Source organism: Salvelinus fontinalis, chromosome 23 (assembly GCF_029448725.1).
Source record: "Salvelinus fontinalis isolate EN_2023a chromosome 23, ASM2944872v1, whole genome shotgun sequence".
Lineage (NCBI taxonomy): Eukaryota > Metazoa > Chordata > Actinopteri > Salmoniformes > Salmonidae > Salvelinus > Salvelinus fontinalis.
In genome coordinates this window covers 43,561,801-43,579,868 of record NC_074687.1, presented here as the reverse complement: position 1 = coordinate 43,579,868, position 18,068 = coordinate 43,561,801, and the positions used below count along the sequence as shown (strand labels likewise).

The 18,068-nt window shown below is 41.6% G+C and overlaps 1 protein-coding gene across 1 annotated transcript; it reads right to left on the bottom strand.

Moving 5' to 3' along the window:
• Nucleotides 1-10,502: 10,502 nt before the first annotated feature.
• Nucleotides 10,503-17,813, bottom strand: LOC129821381 (protein Fer3-like). Its single transcript, XM_055879004.1, has 2 exons — nucleotides 16,640-17,813; nucleotides 10,503-14,947 (listed from the first exon to the last, which is right to left on the bottom strand). The coding sequence occupies exons 1-2, from the start codon at nucleotides 17,217-17,219 to the stop codon at nucleotides 14,910-14,912; spliced, it is 618 nt and encodes a 205-aa protein (XP_055734979.1). The 5' UTR covers nucleotides 17,220-17,813; the 3' UTR covers nucleotides 10,503-14,909.
• Between the last annotated feature and the right edge of the window lie 255 nt (nucleotides 17,814-18,068).

Genomic DNA, 18,068 nt, shown 5'->3' with positions numbered 1-18,068 from the left:
CCCCCCCCCCCCCCAGAACCGCTAGTTCTACCATGGACAAATTATCAGTCAAAAGCTTATCCAATAGTTTCCACTAGAGGGAAGTAGTGGTCAAAGACCATTACAGTTATAGGTGCCAGAAAGGTAATTTATTATAGCATACCTCCAAGATCAGTAGACATCCCAAAATATTACTTTTCAAAATGGTGAAATTAAAAATATATGAATTAATGTTGATGTTGAGATTAGTGGTGCTCAATTTTAATTGATTAAATAACTGTATAAATTATTATCACAGTCCATGGTGTAAAGCACTTATTTACATCCCCAGTCAAGTAAAACAGGTACACAGTAGGCTATAGAGAAAAGAGGAGTAAAGGCAACATCTGCACTGTCTGTGTACTATTTTCTAATTGTAATTCATTCTGACACAGGGACACTGATACACAACACGGCACACTGATCTCTTGTGGCTCTGTGATATGGTCAGTCTTGATTCTGGGTGGGCATGGATCCACATGTGACACACACACACCTGACACTCTTATGCTCCTGCAGGTCTAAGCCCTTAGATCGCATCATACAACGAATAGACCTAATCCTGGATGCTGATTGGTTAAAACCGCATTCCAGCCGGTGTCTATTCCACAAGTTACCACCGCCTAAGGCTATGTCGTCAAAATGCCTATTTACTGTTCCATCTCACTGCGCAATCCACTGTCTCATCAACCTATCCAGGCACTTTAAAAACTTGATCTCCACTGTGAAAAAGCGTCTCGACATGATCTCCCCTGTCTTTTAGATTAGTATTTGGTTTTCAACAGTGGACATTTGTATCAACCTCGGTGTCCCCTGTCTCATTGGGGATTAATGTCAGGATGAGACAGACATTTTCTCAGCCAGACGAAATCATGAATCGGCATACATTTTATGGATATATACAAAGAAAATGTCAAACGAAATGAAATGCAACAATTTTTTTGTCTTTCCAGTTGGAAGTGATTGTGTAAGCTGGCTAGCTCCTCTGAACAGTATGAGAGAGCACATTTTCTATGGAACGCAAAATCGGGCATCATTAGCTCATTTTTATGGATGCATCCAAATAAATGTCACTATGTTAGCCGTAGTTGGCTAGCTAGCAAGCAAAGGATGAGAAAGTTGCCAGCTATCATGGCAATATTTTTAGAACGAACGATTGGGTCGCATCCATAGATATGGAACAAAAAGACTAGCAACCCTAGATTTGTGTCGGGTCTATATCCTGTGGAAGGATTAAATAGTTTGTTGAATGAAAATATGTAAATCATTGTTTTAATATGTTGGTAACCCGTTGTGTAAAAGGGATAATGCCATTCGAAGTCGGTGTTTGGAGGATATATTGGCACCCGTGCTTCGAGAACATTATCACTTAAATATCTACTAAGCTAACATATGGAATTGTTTTAAGATGGTCATAACATTCATCATTTAGCCATTTGATTTAGAATTTTAGGACCCCTGTATGTATATGTATATATAAAACATATGTAGAAAAAGTTATTTGATGAAACATTGAATTTGGCCTTTACTGCCATAGCCCATAGAAATGCATTCAATAACATTTGTCCATGGCAAAACAAACAGTAAAAAAAAAAATCATAAGCAAAAACGTTTTTGAAGGTTTTGAAGTGTCTGTCCAATAGCTGTTCACGTTATTTATGGCACTTTTTACCCCTTATGTTATTTGTGTGTCTGTAACTTCCTTACTCATCATTATTCACAACTCATTCAGGATTATCCAGAATCATTGTAGCGTCCACATTCATTTTGAAGTGTTTAGAAACATATTATATTCTTATTTACATTAAAAGTGACTCCAAAATGACACTATACGTTATTTACCATTCATTTCTATTGGGCAGAAAATAATCAGAAACTACCAGACAAACTAACAAAGAGCAAAATTCTTCCAACAAATTTTTAGAGTCACAAGCTTGATGTAGGCATTGCATGCTATGAATATGGGACCAAATACTTAACTTTTTACTACTTTAATACACATATAAGTGAATTTGTTCCAATAATTTTGCTCCCCTAAAATAAGGGGACTATGTACAAAAAATGCTTCACTGTTTCAATAATTACTGAGGGCACTGTACACCAAAAATCACCTTGCATCATAAATAAGTACTCATTATTATTTTTAGATCAGACAATCAGTCACCATTTACCCATAACACTTCATGGATTTCATGCTCTCGAACACGGTCTCTGTCTTCTTCAAATTGGGTTGCCTATGGTTTGAAATCAAAGACTAAAGTAATGTCCTGCCTAAATGACTACCGACCCGTAGCACTCACGTCTGTAGCCATGAAGTTGTTTGAAAGGCTGGTCATGGCTCACATTGGCCAGGTCGCAGTTGTAAATAAGAACTTGTTCTCAACTGGCCTACCTGGTTAAATAAAGGTGAAATAAAATTGAAAAAACATCAACACCATAATCCCAGAAACCCTAGACCCACTCCAGTTTGCATACCGCCCCAACAGTTCCACAGATGAAGCAATCTCTATTGCACTCAACACTTCCCTTTCCCACCTGGACAAAAGGAACACTTACGTGAGAATGCTGTTCATTGACTACAGCTCAGCGTTCAACACCATAGTGCCCTCAAAGCTCATCACTAAGCTAAGGACCCTGAGACTAAACACCTCCCTCTACAACTGGATCCTGTACTTCCTGATGGGCTGCCCCAGGTGGTAAGGGTAGGCAACAACACATCTGCCACACTGATCCTCAACACGGGAGCCCTTCAGGGGTGTGTGTTTAGTCCCCTCCTGTACTCCCTGTTCACCTATGCCTGCGTGGCCAAGCACGACTCCAACACCATCATTAAGTTTGCCGATGACACAAAGGTGGTAGGCCTGATCACCGACAATGATGAAACAGCCTATAGGAAGGAGGTCAGAGACCTGGCAGTGTGGTAACAGGACAACAACCTCTCCCTCAACATGATCAAGACAAAGGAGATGATCGTGGACTCCACTACGGAGCTGTAGTGGAGCAGGTTGAGAGCTTGAAGCTCCTTGGTGTCCACATCACCAACAAACTATCAAACACACCAAGACAGTCGTGAAGAGGGCACGACAATGCCTTTTTCCCCTCAGAATACTGAAAAGATTTGGCACGGGTCCTCAGATCCTCAAAAAGTTCTACAGCTGCACCATTAAGACTATCCTTACTGGTTGCATCACTGCCTGGTATGGCAACTGCTGCACGCACTACAGAGGGTAATGCGTACAGAGGGTAGTGCGTACGGCCCGTTACATCACTGGAGCCAAGCTTCCTGCCATCCAATACCTCTATACCAGGCGGTGTCAGAGGAAGGCCCTAAAAATTGCCAAAGACTCCAGCCACCCTCGTCATAAACTGTTCTCTCTGCTACTGCACGGCAAGCGGTAACGGAGCCCGAAGTCTAGGTCCAAAAGGCTTCTTAATAACAGCTTCTACCCCTAAGCCTCTTAAGACTGCTGAAAGGCTAATCAAAGGGCTACCCAGACTATTTTCATTGACTCACCCCACTTTTTTACGCTGCTTTTACTCATTGTTTATTATCTATGCATAGTCATTTTATCCCTACTTACATGTACAAATTACCTCAATAACCTTGACTAACCTGTACCCACGCACACTGACTCTGTACCGGTACCCCCTGTATATAGCCTCGTTACTGTTATTTTATTGTTGCTCTTTTATTTTTTACTTTAATTAGTAAATGTTTTTCTTAACTCTTATTTTTCTTAAAACTGCATTGCTGGTTAAGAGCATTAAAATGGAGATGTCACAGACACCATAAAGGCACAGATACAAAGATGAGCTCTCTATATGTCTCTATGTTGTCAATTGTTTCGGTTCTGACCGTTTCTGTTTGGACAATTTTGACTTATTTTCAAAATTTAATTAAAAAAAAATTAAATCATTTCGGGGTAACAATTAAGTACCTTACTGTAATAGAATTCCATTAAAATGGGAAAACATTTCTCAAGCAAGAATTTTGCTAGGACAGTATGGGAATGGTCTGAGTGGGGAGGGGAAAACTGAAAACTAGCTGTTATTGGCAGAGAGGTTTGGAACTCTCTTTGTTATTGGTCTATTAAACCCCCTTGAGTCAATGTCCATGCCCTGAGGAAATCGAATTAGCACAATAAAAAAATCACCATACAAACCTATCAGTTTTAGCTAGATACAGTATATCTTTTTTCTCCATTAGATGCATCTCAATCTGCCGCATCTGCCAATGTCGCACTTCCACATCTGCGGTGAAAGGTGACAGAGCTAGAGTGGTGTTTGTCAGACCATGAGACGTCCTGAAAATCTGTCTTCTCACAAAATTGTCTGTAGCATCCGAATGGTTTCACTATTATGACCAATCTATGAAAATATGAGACTTTCACGAACACAATGGTTTTGTTCCACGACCCCCACAAGAGTCTTGGGACTCGGTACAGTCGATCTGACAACTTCTGTCTGTAGCATCTGAACCGTTTTGGCTACACTCTAATATGACCTCTCTGACTCACACGATCGGTTATTTTGCTCTAGGACTCCCATAGGTCTCGCAAGACTCGTCTGAAGGTCCCCAGTACCAGTTGAAAAAATTTATGGAAGTATACATTACCAGTCAAAAGTTTGGACAAACCTACTCATTCAAGGGTTTTTCTTTATTTTTACTATTTTCTACAATGTAGAATAATAGTAAAAACATCAAAACTATGAAATAACACATGGAATCATGGAGTAACCAAAAAAGTGTTAAACAAATCCAAATGTATGTTATATTTGAGATTCTTCAAAGTAGCCACCCTTTGCCTTGTTGACAGCTTTGCACTCCCTTGGTATTCTCACAACCAGCATCACCTGGAATGCAGTCTTGAAGGAGTTCCCACATATGCTGAGCACTTTTTGGCTGCTTTTCACTCTGCGGTCCAACTCATCCCAAACCATCTCAATTGGGTTGAAGTCGGGTGATTGTGGAGGCCAGGTCATCTGATGCAACACTCCATCACTCTCCTTCTTGGTCAAATAGCCCTTACACAGCCTGGAGGTGTGTTGGGTCATTGTCCTGTTGAAAAACAAATGATAGTCCCACTAAGCTCAAACCAGATGGGATGGCATATCGCTGCAAAATGCTGTGGTAGCCATGCTGGTTAAGTGTGTCTTGAATTCTAAATAAGTCACCGACAGTGTCACCAGCAAAGCACCTCCACACCATCACACCTCCTCCTCCATGCTTCACACATGCTTCACACATGCGGAGATCATCCATTCACCTACTCTGCGTCTCACAAAGACACGGCGGTAGGAACCAAAAATCTAAAATGTTGACTCATCATACCAGAGGACAGATTTCCACCGGTCTAATGTCCATTGCTCACATTTCTTGGCCCAAGCAAGTCTCTTCTTATTATTGGTGTCCTTCAGTAGTGGTTTCTTTGCACCAATTCGATCATGAAGGCCTGATTCACGCAGTCTCTTCTGAACAGTTGATGTTGAGATGTGTCTGTTACTTGAACTCTGTGAAGCATTTATTTGGGCTGCAATTTCTGAGGTTGGTATCTCTAATGAACTTATCCTCTGCAGCAGAGGTAACTCTGAGTCTTCCTTTCCTGTGGCGGTCCTCATGAGAGCCAGTTTCATCATAGAGCTTGATGGTTTTTGCGACTGAAATTGTTTCTGGATTGACTGACCTTCATGCCTTAAAGTAATGATGGACTGTCGTTTCTCTTTGCCTATTTGAGCTGTTCTTGGCATAATATGGAAGTTTACATACACCTTAGCCAAATACATTTTAACTCCTGACATTTAATCCTAGTAAAAATTCCCTGTCTTGTGTCAGTTAGGATCACCACTTTATTTTAAGAATGTGAAATGTCAAAATAATAGTAGAGAGAATTATTTATTTCAGCTTTTATTTCTTTCATCACATTCCCAGTGGATCAGAAGTATACACACACAGTTAGTATTTGGTAGCATTGCCTTTAAATTGTCTAACTTGGGCTAAACGTTTCGGGTAGCCTTCCACAGGTTTCCCACAATAAGTTGGATAAATTTTGGCCCATTCCTCCTGACAGAGCTGGTGTAACTGAGTCAGGTTTGTAGGCCTCCTTGCGTGCACAAGCTTTTTCAGTTCTGCCCACACATTTTCTATGGGATTGAGTTCAGGGCTTTGTGATGGTCACTCCAAACCTTGACTTTGTTGTCCTTAAGCCATTTTGCCACAACTTTGTAAGTATGCTTGGGGTCATTGTCCATTTGGAAGAGCCATTTGCGACCATGCTTTAACTTCCTGAATGATGTCTTGAGGTGTTGCTTCAATATATCCACATAATTTGCCATCCTCATGATGCCATCTATTTTGTGAAGTGCACCAGTCCCTCCTTCAGCAAAGCACCCCCACAACATAATGCTGCCAACCCCGTGCTTCAAGGGTGGGATGGTGTTCTTCGGCTTGCAAGCTTCCCCCTTTTGCCTCCAAACATAACAATGGTCATTGTGGCCAAACAGTTCTATTTTTGTTTCATCAGACCAGAGAACATTTCTCCAGAAAGTACGATCTTTGTCCCCATGTTCAGTTGCAAACCGCAGTCTGGCTTTTTTATGGTGGTTTTGGAGCAGTGGCTTCTTCCTTGCTGAGCGGCCTTTCAGGTTATGTCAATATAGGACTCGTTTTACTGTGGATATGGATACTTTTGTAGCTGTTTCCTCCAGCATCTTCACAAGGTCCTATGCTGTTGATCTGGGATTGATTTGCACTTTTCGCACCAAAGTGCGTTCATCTCTAGGAGACAGAACGCGTCTCCTCCCTGAGCGGTATGACGGCTGCGTGGTCCCATGGTGTTTATACTTGCGTACTATTGTTTGTACAGATGAACATGGTATCTTCAGGCGTTTGGAAATTGTTCCCAAGGATGAACCAGACTTGTGGAGGTCTCAACATTTTTTGGGGAGGTCTTGGCTGATTTCTTTTGATTTTCCCATGACGTCAAGCAAAGAGGCACTGAGTTTGAAGGTAGGCCTTGAAATACATACAAAGGTACACCTCCAATTGACTCAAATTATGTCAATTAGCCTATCAGAAGCTTTTAAAGCCTGACATAATTTTCTGGAATTTTCCAAGCTGTTTAAAGGCACAGTCAACTTCGTGTTTGTAAACTTCTGACCCACTGGAATTGTGATACATTGAATTATAAGTGAAATAATCTGTCTGTAAACAATTGTTGGAAAAATTACTTGTGTCATGCACAAAGTAGATGTCCTAAACCAACTTTCCAAAACTATAGTTTGTTAACAAGAAATTTGTGGTGTGGTTGAAAAACTAGTTTTAATGACTCCAACCTAAGTGTATGTAAACTTCCGACTTCAACTGTAATTCACAGAAGACTGAAATATAACAAAACATTTGACATAGAAACACCAGATTGACTGTTTAAAAATATATAGTATATGTTTATGAATTATGAAATGATGAAGAATGTTAATAACATTCCACCCATGAGGCCACTAGAGGCCTCTAGTAGCCTATTGGTAATTCGACTGCAGCAAAACTACCAAGACTATTTCTTATGGTGTTCTTGGCAATCAAAAAGTCCCAATCCGCAGTTAGATGTGCAATCAGAAAGATGTGAGTTGTGTCTTCTCTGATAGCCTGCACAACTCTATGGGTAAAACAATATTTTCTTTAGTGTATTTAGTAACAATGACCTAGAAAATGACATTGCTTGTCACCCAACTAATAGTGCCTATGATTTGACATTGCGATTGCCGTTTTACAAGCGTTTGAAAGCTGAAGGTGTCGCGAGCAGCTGCGCTCTTTGCTTGTACATGCTTAGTTTGATAGGCTATTGAAGGAGAAAAAGATTTGAGCTATTTTCTTCGGATGGAAATAAAAATGATATGATTTTTTGACCGATTCAAGCTACACTTGGATCGTTTGGGCTCCCGCGGACCGATGCACTCGTATTTTAAACATTTTAATAGGGTGAATCTTTACATCCCAAGCAACATTGCTAGTAGATTGTATTTTCAACCAGCAACTATCAGGAAATTACATCGGTCAAATTTGTTAGTTTCATCAGCTCTTGTACAATATGATACAGAAATCATTTTGACTGCACTGGGCCTTAAATGCATTTCATTCTAGTCTTTTAATGTGTGTGTTTCGGTAGTGACATTGAAAGCTGGGACTGCATTTAAAAAAAAAATGTTTAAAAATGAACAAAACTACTAATTCGATCAGTATCTTTCAAAAAAGAATAGAACAACTCAAGATGTTCTATTGAAATAATAGTGTTACAAAATACTAAAATCATGAATTGCTTTATTTTCAAACATGAAGTTTAGGAGTCGGGCTTTGGGACAGCCACCTCTCAATAGAAAAATGTGCATAAACAATGATTTTGTACTATATTAATTGAACAATATATTTGTTATTAACTTGGATGGAATTAAAACACATCACGATGTAAATAAGATCATAAGTTGGGAGACTTTTAAATATTTTTTTGGGGGGGTGGGACTGAAATTTGCTGTTGAATAACCCTTATCTGTCTCTGTTAACTACATCTCTGACTAAGTAGTCACCACCATGACATCCATAAGTTACATGATGACATTGAAAGTCATCTACAGTGACAGTGACACAGGGACAGTGACACAGGGACAGTGACACATGGCCAATGTCAGTGAGGCCTTGCTCCGCTGGTTCGATTGAGTAGGGCCAGCTAAGTGGAAACAGATTTAGGAGTCCCCTAAGTACAGCTCTTAACCGTAAGGGAAATGGCTAAACCAAATGCTGCGGGACACCACAGCTGTGGATTCAATGTCACGAACAGGGCTTCGGAAGCCAAAAGAAATACGCAGTACACTCAGTGACACACGCTCGCACACGCACGCTCATTCAAACATACACATAGGCTCAGATGTGCAGTGTACTTTATATGTCAACCCCCACACGGGACGGCTGACTTCATTACACCTTCGTTTCAAACTCCTAATCCCCTCCAGATGAATACTATTTATACATCACATACTATTCAGCACGTACTATTTAGTAAAAAGGTATACACTATGCCATGTCTACAACGCAGTAGCAGCTGTTGACTGGCTGCGTAGGTGGGGCAGGACTGAGTGCGGGTGGATTTTTCGGAATTTAACCGACATGCATAGCCTTAACCAGCCTGATAATAGCTCATTTCCAATTTGATTAATTAAACTAAACACTGTATAGAATCGGAATGGAGTTAGAGGCCTACTCAGGCTGGTTATAGGCAGACTATCACATTCAAGATATACCATAGCCCATATTGCCCATATATCCTATTTAAAAAGGACTGAAGACAGAAAGAGATCATTTGGTTCCATTTCAACATATTTATTAGTGAAACCAAAGTGCTGTAACATATATAAATGATATCACATAGTCTAGTACACACACTAAAACATTTAAAATGTTCACATCAAAAGGCTGTTGCATAGAAAAACTTGGGGCGTTTTATTATCATGCTAAAACATGAGGTGATGGCGGCGGATGAATAGCACGACAATGGGCCTCAGGATCGTGTCACGGTATCTCTGTAAATTGAAATTGCCATCGCTAAAATGCATTTGTGTTCATTGTCCGTAGCTTATGCCTACCCATACCGTAACCCTACTGCCAACATGGGGCACTCTGTTCACAACGTTGACATCAGCAAACTGCACGCACACACAATGTGATACAGTTGAAACTGTGATTCATCCATGAAGGTGCACACTCCTCTAGCGTGTCAGTGGCCATCAAAGGTTAGCATTTTCCCACTGAAGTCGGTTACGATGCCAACCTAGTCAGGTCAAGACCCTGGTGAGGACAACGAGCACGCATATGAGCTTCCCTGAAACGGTTTCTGACAGTTTGTGCAGAAATTCATCAGTTGTGCAAACCCACAGTTTCATCAGCTGTCCGGGTGGCTGGTCTCAGACCATCCCGCAGGTCAAGAAGCCGGATGTGGAGGTTCTGGGCTGGTGTAGTTACAAGGGGTCTGCGGTTGTGAGGCCGGTTGGACGTACTGCCAAATTCTCTGAAACGACGTTGGAGGGGGCTTATGGTAGAGAAATGAACATTAAATTATATGGCAACAGCTCTGCTGGACATTCCTGCAGTCAGCATGCCATTTGCACATTCCCTCAAAACTTGAGACATCTGTGGCATTGTGTTGTGTGACAAAACTGCCCATTTTAGTGGCCCTTTATTGTCTCCAACGCGTGGTACGCCGGTGTAATGATCATGCTGTTTAATCAGCTTCTTGATATGCCACACCTGTCAGGTGGATGGATTTGAAATGTTCCAAAATGCAATTTATGGGGAAACACAGTTCTAAAATGTGCACCGCACATGCAAGCGGTTTCATGGACAGAGATGGAAATATCTGTTAGAAATGTAGCAAGAGGGGAGATCTAAAGATGCAACCGCTATCATGGGTTGCTAATATTACAAGGATCATGCCTTTGGCTGCTGGACAATGAAATAAAGTTGATTTGAAAACCAATATAACAGGAGAAAGCATATCTTTATAAAATAATTACCTCCATGTTTCCAGGGTGGGATTTTGGCTATAGGCTATTTTGAAGCAAGGTAAGACATGCCTCATAATATGAAGTAAAATGTCCAGGTTTGGTGTTGCTAATGATAGTCCTAGCCGTCCTGTGGTAGATGGAAAGTTTTTCCCAAAAACCTTCTCAATTATAGTACATTCAGAAAGTATTCGGACCACATTCTGTTACGTTGCAGATTAATTCTAAAATGGATTAAATAAATAACAAATCTCATCAATCTACACACAATAACCCATAGTGACAAAGTGAAAACAGGTTTTTAGAAGTTTTTGCAAATGTATGAAAACAAAAAAACAGAAATATCACATCAACATAAGGTTTCAGACCCTTTGCTATGATACTTGAAATTGAGCTCAGGTGCATAATGTTTCTATTGATCATCCTTGAGATGTTTCTACAACTTGATTGGAGTCCACCTGTGGTAAACTCAATTGACTGGACATGATTTGGAAAGGCACATACCTGTCTATATAAGGTCCCCAGAGTTGACAGTGCATGTCAGAGCCAAAACCAAGCCATGAGGTCGATTGTGTCGAGGCACAGATATGGGGAGGGATAGCAAAAAATGTCTGCAGCATTGAATGTCCCCAAGAACACAGTGGCCTCCATCCTTCTTAAATGGAAGACGTTTGGAACCACCAAGACTCTGCCTAGAGTTGGCTGCCTGGCCAAACTGAGCAATCGGGGGAGAAGGGCCTTGGTCAGGGAGGGGATCAAGAACCCAATGGTCACTCTGACAGAGCTCTAGATTACCTCTGTGGAGATGGGAGAATCTTCCAGGAGGACAACCATCTCTGCAGCACTCCATCATTCAGGCCATCACATCTGGATGAAACCTGGCACCATTCCTACGGTGAACAACGGTGGTGACAGCATCATGCTGTGGAGATGTTTATCAGCGTCAGAGACTGGGAGACTAGGCAGGATCAAGGGAAAGATTAATGGAGAAAAGTACAGAGAGATCATTGATAAAAACCTGCTCCAGAGCGCTCAGGACCTCAGACTGGGGTGAAGGTTCACCTTCCAACAGGACAATGACCCTAAGGATGATATCACCTCTACCTTACCTGACACCCTAGACCCACTTCAATATGCTTACCTTCCCAATAGATCCACGGACAATGCAATCGCCATCACACTGGTTCCAGGAAAAAAACTCTCACACTACGTCAACAAAACAAAGGAGCTGATCGTGGACTTCAGGAAACAGCAGATGGAGCACGCCCCTATCCACATCGTTGGGACTGCAGTGGAGAAGGTGGAGAGCTTCAAGTTCCTCGGCATACATATCACTGAGGTTCTGAAATGGTCCACCCACACAGACAGTGTGGTGAAGAAGGCGCAACAGCGCCTCTTCAACCTCAGGAGGCTGAAGAAATTTGTCTTGGCCCCTAAAACCCTGACAAACTTTTACAGATGCACAATTGAGAGCATCCTGTTGGGCTGTATCACTGCCTGGTACTGCAACTGCTCTGCTCGCAACCACAGGGCTCTCCAGAGGGTGGTGTGGTCTGCAAAACGCATCACCGGGGGAAAACTACCTGCCCCCCAGAACACCTACGGCACCCGATGTCACAGGAAGGCCAAAAAGATCATCAAGGACTTCAACAACCCGAGCCACAGCCTGTTCACCTCGCTATCATCCAGAAGACGAGGTCAGTACAGGTGCATCAAAGCTGGGACCAAGCGACTGAAAAACAGCTTCTATCTCAAGGCCATCAGACTGTTAAATAGCCATCACTAGCCAGCTTCCACCCGGTTACGCAACCCTGCACCTTAGAGGCTGCTGCCTTATATACATAGACTTGGAATCACTGGCCACTTTAATAATGCAACACCAGTCACTTTAATAATGTTTAAATAATGTTTACATACTGCTTTACTCATCTCATGTATATACTGTATTCTATTCCACTGTATTCTAGTCAATGCCACTCCGACATTGCTCTATCTAATATTTATATATTTCTTAATTCCACTCTTTTACTTTCAGATTTGTGTGAATTGTTGTGAATTGTTAGATACTACTGCACTGTTGGAGCTAGGAACACAAGCATTTGGCACACCTGCAATAACATCTGGTAAATATGTGTATGTGACCAATAAAAGCCTCTGAATGTCCTTGAGTGGCCCAGCCAGAGCCCAGACTTGAACCTGATCGAAGAGAGAGATCTGGAAAGACCTGAAAATAGCTGTGCAGCGATGCTCCCCGTCCAACCTTACAGAGCTTGAGAGGATCTGCAGAGAAGAATGGGAGAAACTCCCCAAATACTGGTGTGCCAAGCTTGTAGCGTCATACCCAAGAAGACTCGAGGCTGTGATCGCTGCCAAAGGTACTGAGTAAAGGGTCTGAATACTTATGTAAATGTCATATTTCATTTTTTTTTTAAATGATAGATTTGCTAAAATTTCTAGAAACCTGTTTTTGCTTTTTCATTATGTGGTATTGTGTGTAGATTGATGAGGGGAAAAAACTATTGAATCAATTTTAGAAAAAGGCTGTATCGTAACAAAATGTGGAAAAAGTCAAGTGGTCTGAATACTTTCCGAATGCACTGTATATGTTAACTAGCTACAAAGTAGCCTATGCCTACCTTGCAGAATGATATCATGATTATTTGCCTGCACAGTTGAATTAAAGGGTAGCTTCACTCAAAAATGTATTACATTTTTCCCAGACCTCAAAAGTGGTCTCCTTATGTGGTTTAAGAATTTTTGTGGACTTAGAACATAAAAATAATAATAAATTGTACTTTTTACCCCAATTTCATGATATCCAATTGGTAGTTACAGTCATGTACCATCGCTGCAACTCCCGTACAGAGTTGCACGACCCAGCCAATCCACACTGCTTCTTGACACATGCTCGCTTAACCCGGATGCCAGCCGCAACAATGTGTCGGAGGAAACACCGTACAGCTGGCGACCAAAGTCAGCGTGCATGCACCCGGTCGCCACACGGAGTCGCTAGAGCACGATGGGACAAGGACATCCCAGCCGAACAAACCCTCCCCTAACCCAGACGACACTGGGCCAATTGTGCACCGCTTCATGGGTCTCCCGGTCGCGGCTGGCTGCGACACAGCCCGGGTTCAAACCCGGATCTGTTGTAACGCCTCTAGCACTGCGATGCAGTGCCTTAGACCGCTGCGCTGCTCGGGGGAGGGGCATTTTTCTTGTTTGTCTATTAAAAGTGAGATTTGAGTGTGAAAACTTGAAAAAAATGGGGGAAATCTGAAACCTGTGAACTTCTGACTCAGATGAAAGTCTCATTTATCTATTTCAGTAGTAGGTCTACTGTATTAGCCTACTTGCGCAATATGCGAATTTTCATTTTAGGCCATTCAGAGTAATGTCACTGTTTGTCATAGAATTCTTCACACAGGGCCCCTTCCCTTTGCCCGGCAGGCTGTTTGGGAAATTCTGGACAAAATTAGAGTATACCCACTTCTCCAGGCACCTCTACACCACTGCTCAAGCGGCCTACTATTTAGGACGCAAGTATGGTCATTCGCACACGGCCAGTGTGTTAGAAATTCCCTGATTTGCCATTGAGCACAAATCCATTCACCAGTCCTTACAGTTTCACTGCAATATACACACAGACACTACAAAAACAACATACCTTCATAATAAGTAACATGAATCTCAAAACGGTCCATTTGACAACATAATAAATCACGTATGATTGTCAATTGATTAAAGGTACAGTTTAAACAACTCGCAACATCAAAATGAAAACAGTTAAATAAATAATTATAATAATAACCATTTTTTTAAAAAGATGATTAATAAATAAATAAACAAATTAAATAAATACATAAATTAATTAATTTGGTTAAATTAACTTACGGGAAATTTGGGTGTCACACACAATGAACAACAGCTAATGGTTTCAAATGAACACACGGGCACTTCAGTATTACGCTCAGAAAAAATAGTTTGACCAAGGTTCATTCAGTCCCATTCCAGGCTGCTTCTGTCCCCTGTGAGAAATTCCATCCCCATGGGCTGAAGTCTGGCCCCCATGGACTTAAGTCTGGCCCCGGTCCCCCATTCCCTGTAAAACAACAGGCAACTCCAGAAAAACACTGCCACTCCATTACCAATCGACAACACATTAAAATATTAAAGGCTGTGAGGGGAGTGGATGGCTGTAGAGAGAGGTGCATGAACTGATAAAAAGTCTGCAGATGTCACTCAGCCCCTGATGTGATGTTGCCATTGAAACAAAGACAGAAGGGGGGTATAAATCCTCCACCAGCAGCCCCCTGTCCAACATACTTGGGTTGCCCCATCCTGAGTTAATCCCACTTTATCCAGGAGAGCCGGGCTGTCAGATCTAGAGTGAGACGGGGGACAAAAGCAAGGCAAACATTAAGCTTAAAATACATTTTAATGATCGTTTAACAAGCCGCAGGTCCGTGCAAAGGGGTACACTCACTCCTCAATGGCCCCTCCGAATGGTTGAAGTGAAGCCCCACAGAATTGGTTAACTAAAGTAAATAGGCAACCATTGAGTGCAGTGAGAATACTTGTGCTCTGGTAAAGGGGAGATTTTGTGCACCCACACCAAAGAAAAAGACAGCTGGGGGAAAAACCACACAACAAACAAACAAAGCAAGGTGTTTAAGTGACACAAACTCAATTCAGAGCCAATGAGCTTTGGAGATGGCTGTCAACCATTAGTATATTCTCTCTTTCTCCTTGTGCTAATGTAATTTTAAATACTTGATAGGATATGTCATCCTTCCTTGGGTTTATCCTGTGTGTTGTTTGTAATTTCGTGAATGGGGTTTGGCAATGTCCCACACACAACTTGAAGTCACAAAACATATGGGCCATGCATGTAGTATTGGTTGTAAAACTAGAATTCCAATGGCAAAATATACATTTACTGTAATTCCATCCATGTATAGTGGGTGGACATATTGCTGGAGGGTCTTCAGTACCACACTTAAAATAATTATTATTTGTTTTCAGACCAAATGTTACCTGGACCCGACCCAACAAAAATCTTGGCCCAAACTTAGCTCCAATTTGAGAAAATGTAGGCGACAATTCATTCAATTTAAAAGTATGTGTTTGCTCAACTTGTCTCATAACTCATGTTCATTCAACTAGAAATTATTATTTGTGCGTAACTAAAAATGGCTGTGCAACTGGTTACACATACACAGTACTTTTAACATACAATGTTACATATTTGACAGACATTGACATTGTGATTTATACAGTACTATAATTCAACATGTCCTCACTTGGGATTGAACTCACAACTTCTTGTTGCATGGCATTCCAATCTTCCTGCTACGCCATCATGTCTGTGTAAGTTATTGATCTGGCCATTTGATTTACTTTGTTTTGATGGACTTATTTCAGAAATTTTAGTTTATTTTGTATAGTTATCTAATATTGGTGGGGCATATGACTCTATTTTAATGTTCCTCCTTAACAGTTTTTCTTGAGTGTACTTTTACCAGAGCTGAGGTCTACTTTGAAGTGCAAAGTTTAGCAATAAAGGTGAAAGCTGTCATTGACACAGACATGGTGGCATAGCAGGAAGATTGGAATGCTGTGAACCAAGAGGTTGTGAGTTCAAATCCCAGGTGAGGGGATGTTGATTATTAATTGCTGTATACATGTACAGTGTGCCAAATATGTACATCGTATGTTAAAAGCACTGTGTGTGTAATTAGCTACACCGATTTGTTTTGAGGAAAGATGGCCAAATACTACTTTCTAGTTGAATGAACATGAGACAATTTGAGCAAACACATAATTTTAAGTTGACAGATGTTTGGCTATGTTTTCTCATGTTGTAGGTAATTTTGTGCATTTTTTTTTTTAGGTTAGGCCTACTGTAGGATCTTTTGCACCAGTTTCAATTTAGCCTTTCCCATCTTGAATGGAAGAGAATCGAAATGTCATTTTACAAGCAAAGAATCAAATAGTGTATAACTGTAATCTCATTGCATAATCTAAAATGGTTCTATATAGATCAGTAATCAGGCCATTTGTATTATCTGCTCACCGCTTGTGTTCCAAATGGCATTGGTTTGATTCTTGTAACCATTCTTCATGCATTCGTCCACGTACGACTTGGGGTCGCGGCCGGAAATCAGTATCTCTCTCAGGAGGGCAATGTAGGCAATGGCCAATCTCAGTGTATCAATCTTGGACAGGCGCTTCTCGTAGGGAAATGTTGGCACGTGGCACCTTAGCTCTTCGAACGCAGAATTGATACTCAGCATCCTCTTCCTCTCCCGGATGTTAGCGGCGTGTCGCTGGATCTTGTACGGGTGATGGGGCACGAACCGCCGCTGCCTGCGATTGCTCATCTCGTGGGGCTCGTCCACAGAGGAGCTGTCCACTTCAGCACTGGCTCCAAGGCCGGGGGACTGCGAGTCCAGGTTGGTGAAGGTCATCTGCGAGTCAGGGAACATGGACTGGCCACCGAACGAGGACCAGGGCGAAAGCTGGCCCGTGACCGCGGTGCAGTCGAAGAGGAGAGTGTCCAACTGGGCCTGGAACTGGAAGTTAGGGTCCATCTGGCCCCAGAAGGCAAAGTCTGTAGTGGCATCTTGATCCAAGTCAAATAATATATCTTCCATTTTTTAAATCTTACTGTTCAATTTGATTCAACAAGCTTTGTTCACCCGGCAGGAGAAAACGTGTAGCCTGCCGCCCAAAATAAATGGTGTTGTTCAGTCATCGGTGCCGAGTTGAAAATAAAGTGCTTGTGAGAACCGTCGGGTGTGCACTACCTGTCACCTGTAATCTCTGGACTGTGTGACACGCACAGTGACACATCTCGAGGATTAAATAGTTCCCGGATTTCCATGTCTCGCGGCAGGGGGTTCGCGCATTTTCTAAAGGCTGAAAAGGACCTCATTAGGAAACATGCTCCCGTCCTAATAGATCACTCATTGCCTATTAAAAAGCGGAGGTGGAGATACAAAGGAATCAGTTGATCTTTCAATTATAAACTTCCCTCGAGTTGTTTCCTATACAACGAGCAAAGAGTATCTTAATATTTACAAAGAAAAGTACTATTTGACATTCGTTCCTTGAGAGGACTCTTGCTCAGTTTTGCCCCGCGTGTAGCACTTGGTCAACCGGGTGGCATCTGAATAGAATAGCTTTATAATTAGTACTCAGCTCGCGCCACACAATACTGTCAGAAACGTATGATAGCACTCTTAATTATCAAACCACATAGCCCCGGATGTATTGTTTATTAATGTTGATAGGCCTACAAAACAAGCAATGTAAGACACATTTTTTTTAGTTGAAGTTGGTACAGATCGAATTTTAAATACAGATTTAACATTTAAAATGCAGATCTAATTTTAAATGCAAGGATCTTCCATAGCCTATATTTTAGCAAAACTGAATATGGTGTCATGCAAGTCAGGCTCTATATTGTAATGACCCGGCTGGGTCATAAAGGGAAAAGAGAC

Coding starts and splice junctions, on each gene's coding strand:
- LOC129821381 (XM_055879004.1), bottom strand. CDS start 17,219: ATGGAAGATATATTATTTGACTTGGATCAAGATGCCACTACAGACTTT. Junction 14,948..16,639: donor TGCCATTTGGAACACAAGCG/GTGAGCAGATAA, acceptor GTCTCACTCTAG/ATCTGACAGCCCGGCTCTCC.